The 16,581-nt window shown below is 46.2% G+C and overlaps 1 protein-coding gene across 1 annotated transcript in view; it reads right to left on the bottom strand.

The window, feature by feature from the left end:
• Positions 1 to 16,581, bottom strand: part of COL23A1 (collagen type XXIII alpha 1 chain) — a 319,317-nt gene that overhangs the window by 282,688 nt on the left and 20,048 nt on the right. Inside the window, exon 2 of the mRNA XM_074313377.1 lies at positions 10,741 to 10,807. Coding sequence (XP_074169478.1) covers positions 10,741 to 10,807 — 67 coding nt within the window. The remainder of the gene's footprint in view (positions 1 to 10,740; positions 10,808 to 16,581) is intronic.

The raw sequence follows: 16,581 nt of genomic DNA, 5'->3' as shown, positions 1-16,581 counted from the left end.
GGACTATGAGTGGGCCGCACAGGGCTACTTCTAAAGAAATACCAGACCACAAACCTCTTCAAACCCATCAGTGTCACCGAAAGCACGACCCGGTGGGGAAGGCAGCTTGCTGGTATTCAGTCCTACTCCTGAAAGTGGGGCTGGAGAATGAACAAAAACAGTGGGGGCAAGGAAGAGAGCCTGGCTGGCCCCCCAGGGAAACCCAGGACCACCCAAAAGAAAAGGGCTTTAAAACGCTGCCTGCTGACCTACTAGGAGGCTGCTGACAAAACTCAAGGTCAGGGGCTCCCAAGCTGCGAGGAGTTGCTCTTCCGCCATCTTTGAGCAGAAGACTCACAGGGTATTCTGGCACCAATAAACCCAGAGTCTAAGCAGAAATGACATTCTTTTCTGTGGAGGAGGCAACAAAAGGAAAGTGCCCCCACCTCATGCTGCCCTTGCTCCCTAAATGCCTCCGACCCGTCCACTGGAATAATGATCTATGTCCAGCTCTCTCCTACATGCTGGGGATCCACTTTCCTTAGGGTAAATAAACAGACATTATTTGATGCTTACTGTATGCCAAAAATGTTTTGAGAATACACTAAAATAGATGTTCCACATACATTTATCTTAGTATATCCTGGAAACAAAGCCATGAGGTACATAATGTCATCCCATTTTACTCACAAGGAGTCAGATAATTTGCCTGAGTTCACAGGTGGCACGTTGGCATTTACAGGTGGGCCCATCTGCGTCCAAATCCTGATTCCTCACTGCATCCTGGCACCTATGCGGGAGGTCCTATCCCTGCCTCTCAGCCCTGCCAAGGAAGCCCCCGGTAGAGGGATAGACATGGGGTCCAGACCCACCCAGTAGGATGCTCTCTCTGGGGACCCTTAATCTCAGGCACAGTGACACACATGAAACAGTTGGTACAGACACATCACAGAGGCCTCTACTTTCGGAGCTGCCCACCTTTCCTGCCACCTGGACAGAGGAGCTGCTCTGAGCCCTGTGCTTCCCAAGCACACACTTGGGCTTGGGAAGAGCACCCAAGCATCTTCCGCAGCACACACTTCGCTATTTGAGCTCCTTCCTGCGTTTCTCCTGCTACTGCCTCTATTGCCTTAGTCTGCCAGAGTTGATTTCTGTTGCTTCTGACCAAAGCATGCTCACTTGTTCACCATCCATCGGGCCTCCGCCCCTCTCCTCTGCTCCCAGAACCACAGTACAGTTCCACAGGCCAGCTCGCAGCCCATAGCTGCCTCCCCATGGGTGGGGCCGCCCCAGGCTGTAAACACTTAAGGACCATGAAATGAAAGTGTGGGGGCCCACACGGCAGAGTGACATGGAGTGTGCACATTAAGAGATAAAAGCAAAGAGGGGGCATGTCCGGGTGTTTCGGTCACAACCAATCCTCTTTGTACAATCTAGCAAGGGCAGCTCTTTCTATCTACGCCACCAGCTTCCATCAGCCCAAGGAGAACGGAAGGCACACTGAGGCCACCCCATGCCAAGGATGGGCAGCAGGTCGATGGCTGGGGATGCCAGCACCACCTCTCAAGGCTGAGGACATCTGAGCTTTGGGGTGGCACAGGAGGCTGTATGAGGCCTGAGGAAGAAATGCAGAGAGGCTCAGTGATCAAAGAACAGAGAAGATATGCAAAGACACATGTGGGCCGAGGCGGGGTTTCAATCCAGGGAGCTGTCTGGGAGTGCCCAGGTCCACACAGCTCCTAAACCCTGCTCAATTTAGGCAATTTGGGGATTAGAACAGAATGTACAGGAAGTGTTAGCTACAAAAGGTTGAGAAGGGTTTTCAGGAAGAATAGTTCGGAACTGTTTCCCTGCAGGAAAACATTTCCAATACAGAGTGGCAGGTACCCCAAGGCAAGATGGCAGGACCGGATCTGACTCATGGGGAAGGGGTCTTGGCCAGTGCCAAACCAAAGGCTAATGACGTCCAGTCATCTGCCCTGGGGCCAACCCAGAACTCAGCAGAGCCAAGCCCTGGCCAGAGTTGAGTCTAAGACGATCAACGAGAAAAAGCCGAGTGGTGAAAACATGGAAAACCTGAAAGGGACTCAGGATAAAGTCGAATAACAAGAAAGGGCTGACACTCCATGAACGGGCTTCTCCACGTGAGTCAAGCAGCTGCCCCATGCAGGCTGGCCCGGTTCCTGGACAGCATAGATTTCAAGGACAATGTCGGTCGTGGCAGCTTTATTTATAGCTTTGATTACCCCTTCTCTGTAACAGTCCTCCAACAGACTTGCAACTGTCACTCCACAAATCACCCAAACATATTTACAAAATGAGCTGAATTCCATGTGCTCCCTTAGTGAGGGCAGAGTTTGTCCTTTCTTCTTCCCACCCCCACTGAACATTCACTGGAGGGTGTGGTATGAGCTGGGTCCCATATGGGCAGGGGGAAATTTCAGGGTTTCACAGGCTGGGGGAGGTGGGGTTGGGGGTGACAGGCAAGTGAAGCGACACCAACTACAATATGGAATTGTCTGAGGGGCACCCAAAGTGTGGTGGGATCAGAGTGGAGGGGGCAACGCAGTCTGCCCGAAAGATGGAGAAGGCTCCTGGAACACGTGGGATTTAACCTGGGCACTTACGACGCAATCACCCACTGTTCACACTATGATATTATTTTCCTTTACAACCAGTTTTCTCCCACTATTGAAATTTTGTGGCTGTCTTTTTCCATAAAGGTCTGTGGGTGTTATTTCCAATGGTTTTGCTGCTACAAATGGTACTCTGATAAATATGGTCACCTTTGCACAGTTGTCAGATTACGTACTGAACCTAGGAGTGGATATGTGGGGAGAACGTTTGTGCTTTTCAAACAATTTAATAATGAAACTTCATTAATCTGGTTGTTGAAAACTGATATCTCATTTTCTTAGGTATTTCTGCAATTATTCATGACGTGGACCATCTTTTCAGGTGCCCAGAGCAGCGCCTAGTACAGAATGGGTGCTCTGTAAGTATTCACCGAAGGAAAGTGTTACCATGTGTATGTTTTGCTGTTGGGGACTCTATTCATATCCTTTGCCCATTCTTTCACAAAAATATTTTGCTTTTCCTTATTCTTTTGCAAGAACCCTTTATATCTCATAAATATTAACCATGTGTGTGTTATTTATGTTGAACTTTGTGTTTCACTGCCCTTGGTTTGAACTTTTCTATGCTTTCTAGTAAATTTTTTAAAATATTAATTATCCTTTTCTTTTCAATTCCTGTTAGAATTCTACAGAATTTAATGAATATAGTGGGCTCCCTCTGGTGGTCACAAGAAAATCCCCGAATCCCAATGGTCAATTCATAGTTAAATCTCAAGACTTATTTACAGGACATGGTACATTTTATAATTAATAGATTCCTAGTGGCTAGACGATGCCTTAAGAGAAGACTTCTAATTATTTTCTTCCATTCATCAGTGGGTCTACCAAGTGGTTCGTAAGGCCACTGTCCAAAACCACACTTACCATCGTCCCTTCCAAATCCCTCTTTGAGGATTTCCTGTCTGTTCAGGGCGTCACCCCTCCCCAAGGCTGCAGCTTTGGGCACCTCTGTCCCCTCCCGAGCCCATCCATCCTGTTTGTGAGTTCTGTCCACTACATGGCCCAGGGCCTGTCACAGCTGTTCCCTGCCTTCAAACCTCATGGCCCTCATTCAAGTTCTCATGACCTCTCCTCTAGCGAAGTCATTCAGCAGACAGTTATCATGGTTCCTCCACGTGCCCGGCACCGTTCTAGGATCAGGGGCTGTGGCAGGGACCCAGACGAGACCATCCCTACCCTAAGCTTCTCTGTTGGAACCAAATCTGCGATCTAGGCCGTCCTCCATGCTGTTTCTAGAGTCCTCCTCTGAAAGCTGACATCTATCCAGACTCCTTCACCTGGGTCCCCAGGAATAAACCTACATCCCTCCATAACAGAGCCCCACCCTCAATTCCCACTGCCACCGTTCAACTAAACAGAGGTCCTGGCCACTCCTGGAACTCCCCTCTACCTTGGCTCAGGAGTCGGGTCTCGTGAGGTGTGTCCCCCACCCCAGCTAGCTAAGATGTCAACCTTAATGCCTACCCAACTGTCATCTTCCCCCTACTCAGTGATCTCTCCCTCCTTTTAGTTTCTGTAGGACTTCTCTCTTCAAACTCTTCCCATTCTCAATATATTATAGTTCTCCTATCTGCGCCGTCATCTTCCAACAACCAGATCTGCAATTCCTCTAACAGTCTCCCTCTAACAATCTTAGTCAACATCGCCCACAGGACAAGCACAATATAGGGTAGGGAGCGATGAATGAATGAGTGAGTGAATGAACAAGTATCTGTGCATAACGGATGGGGAACTGAGACCATTCTCCACAGAATTCTAGCTCCCCACCAAATAAAAATCAGACACACAAATTACCTCCTTCAATTTTGTACAGTCTGATATGATGGGATAACTGCCCTTAAGCTACTTAATTTCACCAAAAACTCAAGTCAACTAGGATTTAACATGTAAAACAAAATGTATCATTTAAAAAATTCTACATATAAAAAAATAATTGAAAGGAGATAACAATTTCTTGCTTCAAAGTACTAGGAAAATGCACTCCCTTCACTAAGCTCGTTCTTAAGCCGACAAATAGAATAAACAGGCTGAACACAAGTAACTTCTACCACTTCTGTTCCGCTCTGTAGCGTTTCCCACCAACTGCCAATGGGTGTATCTGGATGTGTGTCATTTCCACGTTGTACTTCATGCTCTCCTAGGTAGAGTTTCACTCCTCAGCTCGAACTTCCAAACATCTTCACAGAGCAGTGAAATTATAACTCTTCTTAATCTGTTTATTAATTTCTGGAAAGTCACCCTACACTGCAAGCAGAATGCACATCATTTGGAAACCACACGCAACGTCTCTGGTATATCATACAAAGATACAAAAGGGCAGAAGAAGGAAATGAAAAGTATCACCACTATAATGAAAAGTTGCTAAGAATTTCCATGGCGGTCGAGCCCGGTTAGAAACTGTGTGGACTGTGTGGAAGGCAGCAGCCTGGGCTTCCCACGAGGCCCCTGGACGCTGTTAGCGGCTGACAGGAGTTCACGGGCTACACGGCCTCTTTTCCTTTCTGGTTTTCCCACTCCTGTGCTGTTGCCAGCATTTTCTCACCCATGTCCCAGAAGGATGTGCCAATAAAGCCTGCCAAGCCTTTGTTCTTTCCGTCCAGAATGGTCCTAGCCAACGGCCAATTCTGAATCTCCTCTCTGGCAGCCCGGACATCAGCGAAAATGGAGAGGGTAACAGGCTGCACATGGTGGGTATGCGCCCACCTTGGGGCAAGGGATCTGAGTGAATAGTGGCCACAACTGACTCTCAGGAAGTAGGTCCTGTTCTAAACTCTACATGCATTTACTCATACAATTCTTGCAACAATCCTATGAGGTAGGTACTATCAGAAACCCCACTTCACAGATGAAAACCTGAGGCGTGCGGAAGATAAATTGCTCGTCCGAGGTCATGGAGTTGGTAAGTGACAGAGAATTTGAACCAGGCAGTCTGGGTTGAGAGTCCATGTACTTTTTCACTGGGCCACACTGCCTGTCAGACAAGTTCAATGGAAGGAGAAGACTTGTGTGCTTCAGGTGCAGACAAACCTTTGGTCAAACCCAGAATCTATCTACAGCCCCCAGCAGAGGACATGGCTAGCCAACTGTCTCTGGAGCAGGACTGAAGTGGCCACCTATCACTTATGTCTGCCCAGCTACATCATTTTCTCTTCTTCTGGCAACAGCACCCTAAAATTCCTTGGAATAACCACGCTTCTCCACTCTCAGCCAACATGGTTCTGGTAGCATCAGTTCTCCCACCCTTCCAAGAACGTTCCCATTACCCAAACCTGGCCGATCAGGTGCCTCCCATTCCACCACCACCTCCACACCCCCCTGCACGGTAATTAGGTCAAGAATAGGCACCTGCCCCAAGCCAAGAAAATCAGGCTCAATTCTGGGACTTTTTTTTAAATCGTGGTAAAATACATACAAAATTATGTAGTACTTTTTTCTTTTTACCATTTTAACCATTGAAAGGTGCACAATTCCATGGCATTTTGTACATGCATAATGTTGTACAACCATCAAAACTATCCATTTCCAGAACTTTTTCATCTCTTCAAATAGAGACTCTGTCGCCAATCAACAGCTTCCTGTATTAGTCTTCTAGGGCTGCCATAACAAAGTGCCACAGTCTGAGTGGTTTGAACAACAGAAATCTATTGCTTCACAGTTCTGGAGACTGGAAGTCTGAGACCAAGGTGTCAGCAGGGTGGGTTTCTCCTGAGGCCGCTCTCCTTGGCCTGCAGATGGCTGTCTTCTAGCTGTGTCCTTACATGGTCTTCCCTCTGTGTATATGTGTCCTAACCTCCTCTTCTTATATGGGCACCCGTCGTATTGGATTAGGGCCCACCTTAATGACCTCACTGGGACTCAATCACCTCTTTAAAGGCCCTACCTTCAAATAAGGTACTGGGGATTAGGACTCGGACATATGAACTTTGGGGAGGACACAATTCAGCCCATACCACTTTCCCACTCCCCAGTGCTGGCACTTTTGAGAATGGAGAGCGCTGTCTGCTGGGTTGCTCTACCCTGAGAAATATTGGTGGCCACCTCTAGCCCCGGGGAGAGACTGTCTGTAAATGACACAGAGAAGGGCTGAGAGATAGAGAGAGAGCCCCTGAGCCCAACACACCTGAATCCGGCCCACCGCTAACCTTTCCATTTCCAGTCGCATCAACTAATAAATTCCCCTCTTTTGCTTTACTAACGTAGGGTGGTCCGAACATTAATTAGAAGCATAATTCCGATGCTTCTAACAGGAGTCAGTTAATGTGAGGACCTTTTATCTCAGAGTGGTCCACATTTCCAGGACATACAAGATGGGACCACACAGCGGCTGTTCAAGTGGCAGAGTCAAAATTCAAATCCAAGGCTTTCAGCTTCCTTTTACATGCTCCTGTATCACGACTGTTCACAGCACAGTGGGGGGGGGGGGTCATGCCAGCGTCTCCCACCCCCAGCCGGAGCCTTTCCTTAAGGTTCCAGGACTGCTGCTCTGAAGGCAGCCTCCTCCAACAGACTAAGAGCTCCTATCCTCCAGCCCAACACCCCCAGGCCTGCAGCAATGCCTGGCTCAATTAATTAACACTAAATCCAACACAGGGCTGAGGAAGGCACAGGACAGGACGAGGCAGCAGGCCTCCTGCCCTCTGAAGCTTCCATGGAGCACAGTCTGTGAAAACACAGGATGAGAAACAACCCAAGTGTCCTTGCAGGGGACAGGTAGGTCCCTCACAGGGCAGCCCCATAACCCAACAGGATTCTGTCATTTAACCCAAATGAGGTAGCACCTGCTGTCTGGTATGCGGGCTGATTCAGAACATCTCAAAGAGAAATTACAAACTGAAAAAAACAACACAGGGACAACAACGCATAATACCATTTGCATAAAAACAGGAAGGGAGCTACTGGCGGACATGTACGTAAACTACCTTAAAAATCAAGCTGTCTGACACCACAGCCACTAACTGCACATGGAAACTTAAATTAAAATTAATTAACACTAAATCATAGGTAACATAAGAAAAGAGGGTGTTGGAATACCCAAGGGACATGGGTAAGTTGCACGTTTCTAAAGCCTGAGAGCTTCTGCAGAAGGAAGAGAGGACTCTTTGGGGCAGGTGTGAGAAGGAGCAGCCTCAGGGGGCTCCCAGGTAGCAGCCTGCACACCTGACCCACACTTCTGTCCCTCACATGTCAATCCTCCCAGCAACCTTATAAGGTCCTCAGGATGATGATTTTCCCCATTTGTTTTAGTTTCCTAAGGCTGCTGCAACACATTAATTACCACAAACTGGGGGGTTTAAGATGACCAAAATTTATCCTCTCCAGTTTTGGAGGCCAGAAGCCCAAAATCAAGGTGTCAGAAGGACTGGTTCCTTCTGGAGGCTCTGAGGGAGTGTCCCTTCCAAGCCCCCTCCAGCTTCTGGTGGCTGTGAGCAATCCTTGGTGGTCCTGGGCTTGTCTGAGCTCTGCCTCGGTCTTCCCATGGCTTCTCTGTGTGTCTGTGTCTCAAATCTCTGCCTCTTGTCCCTTAAAAGGACACTTGTCACTGGATTTAGAGCCCACCCTAAATCCGGGATGATCTCATCTCAAAATCCTTAACTTAATTATATCGACAAAGACCCTATTTCCAAATAAGGCCACACTTACAAGTAAGGGGGGCTAGGACTGGGGCATAACTTTTGGGGGGACACAATTCAACCCACTACCATTTTATAGATGAAGGGTGCAAGGCTCAAGGGTCCCCCACTTGCCCAGGGTCACAGGGCTACTTCTGGGCCCAGCCCTGCCAGGCCTCCCACCACTGAGTCTGGCAGGAGCAGCGGCCTGCCCCTCCTCTCAGCCTCACGGCTCCCCCTTGAGCACCAGCTTCACAATGAGCAGCACACACAGAAGAACCGCCCCCTTGTTTGGCCTCGCTTATCTGTCTGCTGCTCCCTAGGATCTGACAAAAGATCACACTGTCCCCTAGGCGTGGGAAGGAGCTGGGCCAGGGAGATCTGTGGGTATCTCAAATCAGATGGGGACCCAAGCTATGGAGGGTGGTCTGTGTGTCCAGACTCCCAATGTCTCCAGGGCAGATCAGAGCCGGGAGAAAGAGAATGAGTTAAGGCTTCTGGTGTTGGAGAAAAGGCCTCTGTCTTCTTTATGACAGGGGAGAAAGTGCCAGCCTATGGAGTTTTGCATCAATGAAGGGCTCTGTCCAAAGGGCTCAGTGAGTCCTTCAGCTGAAAGTGCAGCAGGCGAGGACCTGGGTGTGTATGGGGGCCACACTGACCACACCTGCCAGGATGGCCTGAGGGCAGCCGCAGCCCCTAGGACAGCAGCAGCACATGCTGAGGACCACCAGCAGGGCCCCTCTCACAGAGCAGGGGAGAGAGTGCACTGCTTTCTTGTCAGTGGGGTTGGGGGTTTTGAACAGTCTTTCAGCCTCCATGGTCTTCCCCGAGGCCCTCTTGGAGCCTTGCTTTGTGGTTTGGGACCCCTCAAAGGAAGACAGGAACACAGGACTTCCTCTAGGTCATGGGTTTTGATCTGTACTTTCTCCATGACCTCAAAAGAGCCGATGGAGCCCACTCCAATACTGTCATCATTTTTTGATGAAGACCCTTATAGTTAATAAGTGGCAGACCAAGGTCTGGATCTGGCTCAGATTTCTTCAGCTGCTTGTGCCCCCTCATTGCCTCCTCTTCCCTGTACATCTGCCATTTGTATTGGGGATTTTCAAATTTCCAGTCAGCAACCCACAGCAAGAGACCCAGTTCACTTCACCATCTAGGTCATGCCTGCAAAGATAAATAGCTGAAACAAAAACCTCAGCCCAGCAGTTTTTATTCGAATCTGTCCTAGTTCAAAATTTCACAATGCCAACTGCCAGCCCCAGAACTGATTTCATATTTTACAAATGCTCTGGGACTTCCAGTTTAAAAATCACGTATCCACATAACTCATGTGAATTTGCATCTATACAACACTCAGTAAGAAAGAGGGGAAAAAGAGGAACCGTTCCCATTTTATACATTTTGCAGATCACCCAAAATTCATTTATGGATCTGGATTTTTTCCCCCCACTGAATTGCAACTTCTGATTTCCTGATCAAGCAACGATGCCATTACTTGTCATGTCCTTTTTCCTCCTATTAAAACCTTGGAGGTCCTACTGGTCAAAGCTGGCTTGAGCTTGGCCATCAAATCCTCTCACTTAGGCCACCAGACACTGAATTTTCACATCACAAGGTCTACCTTTGCAGACATCCAGGACATCTCCCAAGCCGTGAGATGTTAATTATCAGTGAGCTTGGTTTCTGGACCAGTGAAGTGGACTGGAAAATGCCAGACAACTTGGCTAATGGAAGGCTGACAGTAAGGACAAAGGGCACTGGGCAGAGCTTCTGTGATCTGCATTCTCTCTTTCACCTTGTCCAGCACCGTGAGAACTATGGGAAATGTTACAACATTCCACTCATTCACCGCTTTACACACTATCCTATGAGCCGTGAATGCTAACCCTGGAAATACCAAGGCTGAGACGACACACCTAAATTCTCAATTATAGTCTGTGCAAAGCTCCCATTAGGACAACCGGAAGACCTGATATGAATCATAATTCGAGCCACATGGGTTAGGAACCAATAAATCCTGGTTCTACTCACAGCCATCCTGGTCTACACCACAAAACCCGAGAGAGACATGATTATTTGAATAATTCAGATCATGTGTCCTGCTTTCTTCCTCTACCTCCACCAAAATAAATGAAAACAAAAAAACTATTTGTCCAGATTATTTATCAACACCCCCTTCCCCAATGTCTAGGGTCACAATGTTAATAACGTGCCTGTGTCTCCATATTTAGAATGGGATGGCTGGTGCTTTCTTGCATCTAAGTCTTTACTATAAGTCACCTCTAATGTTTTCTTAGCTTCCCCAGCCATACCACCATTCTCATCAAACCAAGGCAGTTAATCTTGCTGAGATCTTTGACTAATGCCTGCCAGGGAACGAGAGGCGCCAGGATGGGCCACGCGGTACAACAGAAACCTGGAACCCAAGGCAATGCTCTTGACCATGTCCTGGGCAGATCTGAGCAGACAGGAGAGAGAAGCCAGGAACCAGTAAGGAAGCAACGTCCACTTACCTGGAGGGCAGACGCATTCGGTCGGCGCTTCCCGAGCAGTCCGGAGCTTGACTAGTCCATCCAACTTCTGAACCAGGAAGAAAAGGGGGGAAAAAAAATGAGGATGAGTTTGAGAGCAGAGATGGGTGAAAGTGGAAAAAGGAGCAAAAATCAATGCATGAAAAAGATCAACAGTTGGTAGTATTTTCGAGAACATTTTTTAAAAGGTCATTAAGTTCTACAGGCAATTTTTAGAATGAGAAGAGAAACAAAAATAAACATTGAGCAATTACTTGGGAGTTCCTGAAAAGAAGATGGTAGGTTTCTGCTTTGTTAGGACATTTTCAAATTCAAATCCAGGAAAGCCAAATTGACAGTTCAGTCAGCGTGAAGACAGGAGGGCAGGGCCCTTGCAGCAGCTTTCTGTACTTGGATCACCCCATCCCACCCTAGGAAGCCCCCAGACCCCCTAGCCGCAGCCCCTCCTAAACCACTGGGGTTCAGACAGGCTGCCAGGGCCCAACCCAACCTGATGACATTTTCCTTTCTTCTTACCTGAGGGGATCACCGGTCTAGAAAATTTGGTTCAATACAATTTAACAATAGTCTCTGCACATGCCATCCCTGTGCTAGATTCGGGTAAAGGGGGGAGAATTATCAGAGAAATCTAGTCAGAAGTCACAGTCCAGCCAGGGGCAGTCAGCACCACCTGATTTCACCCTCCAAGTAACCTCTGAGGCCCAAATTATTGTCCCTGCCTCTCGGAGAGGGCAGAAGTTGACAAAGAAATTAGTCCCAAATCTCGGTGTATGGGAGTGAAGTGATTGGTCCATAGCCCAAGCTAGCCCAGACTTGAGTCCTCACAAGAATATGCAAATTATTAACCTTTCTCTAAAACAAACAAACAAACAAACAAAAAAAAAAACACAAAAAACACTTCCCCAAAAGCAAAACAAAGTAAATTCCGAATTTGTTAATTTGAGTGAAAAATGCACTAGGACGGGCAGAAGGGGTACTTCAGTTTCAAACATAAAAATGTAATCTTTAAAGCTCTGCTTTCGAGGATGTGAGAAGAGCACCCAAGTCTTGAGCCCTTGACCTCCACGCCTGAAACTTTCACAGAAGACGGGACTCTAGCCAAGCCCCATCTTGTTCTTTCTGGAAAAGCCCAGGACCAGGAGCCTGAGACAAAAAACTGTAACCAAGTTAGCGCCAGGCGCCTGCAAAGCCTCCATCCCCGTCCACCAGTCCCCTCATTTTCTAGACGGACAACAGAGGCTGATGTGGATAACAGATGGAGTTAAGGCCACGTTTTGAGGGAACGAGCGGGACAGCCTGGGCTGGCGCGGTGCGAAGGCGGTACCGCACAGGCGGAGGGTGTAGGGTGCTGCCAAGGCGGGCCAATTTCTCCATCCTCACCACACCTCTCTGTCCAGCAAGGCCTTGGCTTGCCCCAGAAATCGGAACGTGGCCAGGTTTTTCTAGAAGCCAGGTTCTCAGACCCCCTTCGGACCCCGACCTGCCACGCACTCCTGCTCTACCCTGGAGCCACCCACCTGGCCCAGAGCGACCCTGCGAGCAGCGCAGGCAAACCCCCAGAAGCCGTCCCCCCAACTCCTCCACCCCCACCCCAGCTGCTGCCCGGCTCCCACCAGGTGGGTGAGGTCAGCTCCACCCCGGCGACTGCAGACACCACCCTTAGCCGCGGGCCTGGTGCGCTGGGACCTGTGGCACCACAGCCAAGCGGGGCCTCACTACACCCAAGGCTGCGGAAGCTGCTGCGCCTGCAGGCGAGAGCCGGACCTCAGCAGAACTCGCTTTACAGATTTCGGAGTTTACGAGGGTAAAGAACCCAGTTTTGTAGTTTAAGCCAATTTGTTCGAGAAACTCTCATCTGTTTTTATCATTGCTAGACAGACTAGAAGTCACACTAATTTCCTTTTTTCTTTTCTTTAAACAAAAGCATTTAAAGGCTAAAAAACAAGAAGCTTTTAACAACTGCTATCACATCTGGGCCACTCCCCTAAAAGGGAGGACCTTATCAAATGCTGATAGGAAACACAATTACTTTTAAACTACTCTTATTTTCAGATAAAAAGCTAAACAGGAAACTACTGATGAGCGGGTGAAAATACCTTCCTGTTAATACTAGTAGAGGGGATCAGATATTACTGGGATTGAGTTTTTGTTTTGTCATTTATTCTAACTCCTTTTATGCATTTGTTTTTCTGGATTAGATGATGAATGTGCAGCGTTTTATCTCCTAGTCCTCTACCCTCCCCCCACCTCCAGGCCTTAAGTTTCTGTGGATTTGAAACGTCCATATTATGAACACAGAAGGAAATGTTTGAATTATAAACCCAACCCCACAATCTTTATTTCCATGCTTCTTTTTTTCAGTTCTAAGAAAATATTCTTTTGTGTCCAGGTTTGTAAGAAATGATTTAAAAGCTTCAACTTTTTACATTCAATTATCTGGCAGCACCCCTCGCATCTGCAAACAATATGGTCCTGGTTTTACATATGCAAACAAGTCCTGACTCCAAAAGTAAACAAAGGATGAGTTTCTGAGAAAAGTCTGAGACTTCCAGACTTCTGGAGCTTTCCCTTTAGAAGTACAGAGGTGGAGAACTTCAAGGTTTGTTTTGTGTGGTTTTTTTTTTTGGGGGGGTGGCAAGAGCAGAGGGAAAATTAATCAGGGAAAATCATGGTTTTCAAAAAAGCATTACATGGTCGGATGCTAAATTTATTAATGAGCTGTTGGAGTGCTAGTCTGGAACACTTCACCAGATGTTTGAACATATCCTTGCATGATTACATTTTGATAAAATATGGATTAACATACAAAAAAGGATGTAATGATTTATTTCTATAAAACGCTACAAATAAAGCCACAAAGACATTCCTATCCTTTGACAGAAAATTCCTACTCTAGGGAATATACCCCAATGAAATAAATCAGCAGAAGCAAAAAATGGAAGTTGCACCTCAAAACAGTGGGAGTGGTTTAGAGAAGGATGGTGTGTCCCCTTGATGAAACTGTATCTTCATGAAATATCCTTATGAACACTACGTAGCAACAAAGAAAACTGTTATGTCACAATAAATAAAATGTCTACATCTGTGTAAAAATTCAGGTGTGGGGTGGCAGTGACTAGCAAACATCCACTCACTTGAGTATTGGGATTCCGGTGGTTCACTCCTTTTGTTTTATTAATACATTGGGCTGACATTGGTTACTAAAATTATATAGGTTTCAAGTGTACAATTCTATAATACATCATCTATATATTGCATTGTGTGTTCACCACCCAAAGTCAATTTTCCTTCCATCACCATATATTTGATCCCCCCTTTAAAAGGCACCCCTCCTTCCCAGTGATTTACTTCTTTAAAAGTTCTTTTCGTGTTGTGTATAATACCATCTTCTCAGTTAAAAAAAAAAAAATGCTGGAAGTAGAAAAGCCAAAATGAAGCCCTGAATCTCCCTGCTGAGGACAATTTTTGAACGACAGCCAGATGATTCTGTGTCTTCAGGAAGACACAATTTCAGAACCAACTCTGCTAATACACTCACTGCACAGACACCAGAGGAAAGGATTGTGGAAAACGAAACCCTCTCTGTAAGGAACATCCGATGCCCTCCTTCAGCCAGCCCCACGGGGAGAGCCTATGCATGCGTCCTCACACCACCAGCAGCCCACGAGGGCAGCACTTCCTGGCCTCTTTTTTAATAATCTTTTTGTCTTATACCCCACGGTGGTGGTGATGATCATGGTGATGAAGAGCATAGAGATATGAAAATATTGTTATCAAGATGATTGATTACTTACTATGTGCCAGGTACAGTGCCAACAGCTGCTATTTCATCTAGCCCTCCCAATAACCCCCCACAAGGCTGGGACTATTATTATAGCCATTTACGGATGAGAAATTTGGGGCTTAGAGAGGTCAATGTAAGTGTCAAGGCTTGACTTGAATCCTGGTGCCAACGAACTCCAGTGATGAAGCAAGACAACTTTCATTTACAAACAATGTTCATGTCTTAAAAAAAAAAAAAAAAGCTGCTCTCAGAAGCCAAGCCACACAAAAAAAGGACAGAAATCAGATCAGTGGTTGCAGATGGATGGGGAGTGCGAGGAATGAAACAGAAGGAGACCCATGGAGAAAATTTGATCTGAGAGTGATGAACTAGTTTGGTGTGGGATTGGGGTGATGGGTACATGACTCTCTGCATTTGTCAAAACTATAGGACTGTTCATCACCAAGAATGAACCTGAATGGATACACATTTACAAGATATCAATGAGGATGTCAGAGAACCCCAGGATGGAATGCAGGCTGAGGCAAATGAATCCAACGATATTAAAATCGTCTGACCTAACCTCACTGAAGGTGGTGGGAAAAAAATGTAGCTGACCCGAGTAACTTTGCAAAATGGTGTTTCCATTGAAGACTGTAAGGCTGAAGATCAAAGAAACTGTACCTTCTTAAACATTATACTCTAGTGGATAAAGTTCTTTCTCATAAGGTACAGGATAATGATTTTGAAACTACTTACATATGTATTGGGGTTGAACAAATGAGTAAATAAACTATGGGTAATGAGAGCCAGGTTCACTGTCCAAGAAATAATTTATTAAATAAGCAAAGGGGGAAAGCTAGAATGAACCCTCTGTTGTTGAATTAGAGATATAACCATGAGGTGATGCTTATATGTACAGATGCATACAGAAGTAATTATAGGTTGTGTACACAGAGGGGTGAATATACACACATATATACCTTAGCTATCTGCAGAGAAGGCCTACAACCAATGACACCCCAGTAGCAACAAGCACATGCAGCACACAGATCTTGGTTTTTAAATACCATTCTCCAATAAAAGGAAGTAGGACTCCTTGGCTGATTCTAGGGCCAGGGCAGGAGAAACACAAGAGGAGCCTGGAGTCTCTTATACCAGAAAGTAAGGAAGTGTTTTAAAAAAAGAGGGGAGGGTGTACATCAAAGACAAAACCAACCTGAAAGAGCTCCGAATGGCCAAAGCTGGAACAATTCAAGCAACAAAATTAATAATGTGGTATAGGATTATAACCCAAAGAATTAATTAAATATCCACGAGTCCATATTGATATAAATGATTGGATGGATAAACAAATAAATAAATAAACAATAAATAAAATCTTCCTTATAGAAGAATTCCAAATAATATATATATAGCTACTTCCCTCTCCACAAGGTGGAGCTAAATTCTGCTCTCTTTCAGTGTGGGCTGAATTTAGGTGACTCACTTTCAAAGAGCAGGGTAGGGAAAGGAAAAGAGTAACTTCATAATGGAGAAATCTGGCAGATACCACTTTAACCAAGTGATCAAGGTTAATATCACCAGTGACAGATCATGTTGACATCATGAACCGCTGACATGATGCCATGACAGTGGCAAATCCCCCTTAGTGGTATTCTTCCACACTTATAACCCAGTCTAATCATGAGAAATACGAGATGTGATAAAAAATATGGTTAATGTTTAAATTAAAAAACATTTATTGCAATAAAAAACACACTGCCATTAATCCTCTTCAGAATACTCCCCCTCACTTCAAACACACTTATCCCATCCTTCTAAAGCAGTTCTGGAGTCCTCTTTTGTGAGTGTCTTTAGTTGCACCATCGTGGCTGCCTCGATGTCCTGAATCGATTAAAAGTGTTTACCTTTCATGGTCATTTTGACTTTGGGGAAGAGCCAGAAGTTGCATGGTGCCAGATCTGGTGAATAAGGTGGATGAGGACACAACATAATGTTTTTATGACAGAAAGTACCATACCAGAAGCAATGTGTGACAATGTGTGAGCCTTTCCATT

The sequence above is a fragment of the Rhinolophus sinicus genome, linkage group LG10, assembly GCF_036562045.2.
Source record: "Rhinolophus sinicus isolate RSC01 linkage group LG10, ASM3656204v1, whole genome shotgun sequence".
Classification (NCBI taxonomy): domain Eukaryota; kingdom Metazoa; phylum Chordata; class Mammalia; order Chiroptera; family Rhinolophidae; genus Rhinolophus; species Rhinolophus sinicus.
The sequence above is the reverse complement of the archived record's forward strand: the minus strand, read 5'-3'. Positions and strand labels throughout refer to the sequence as shown.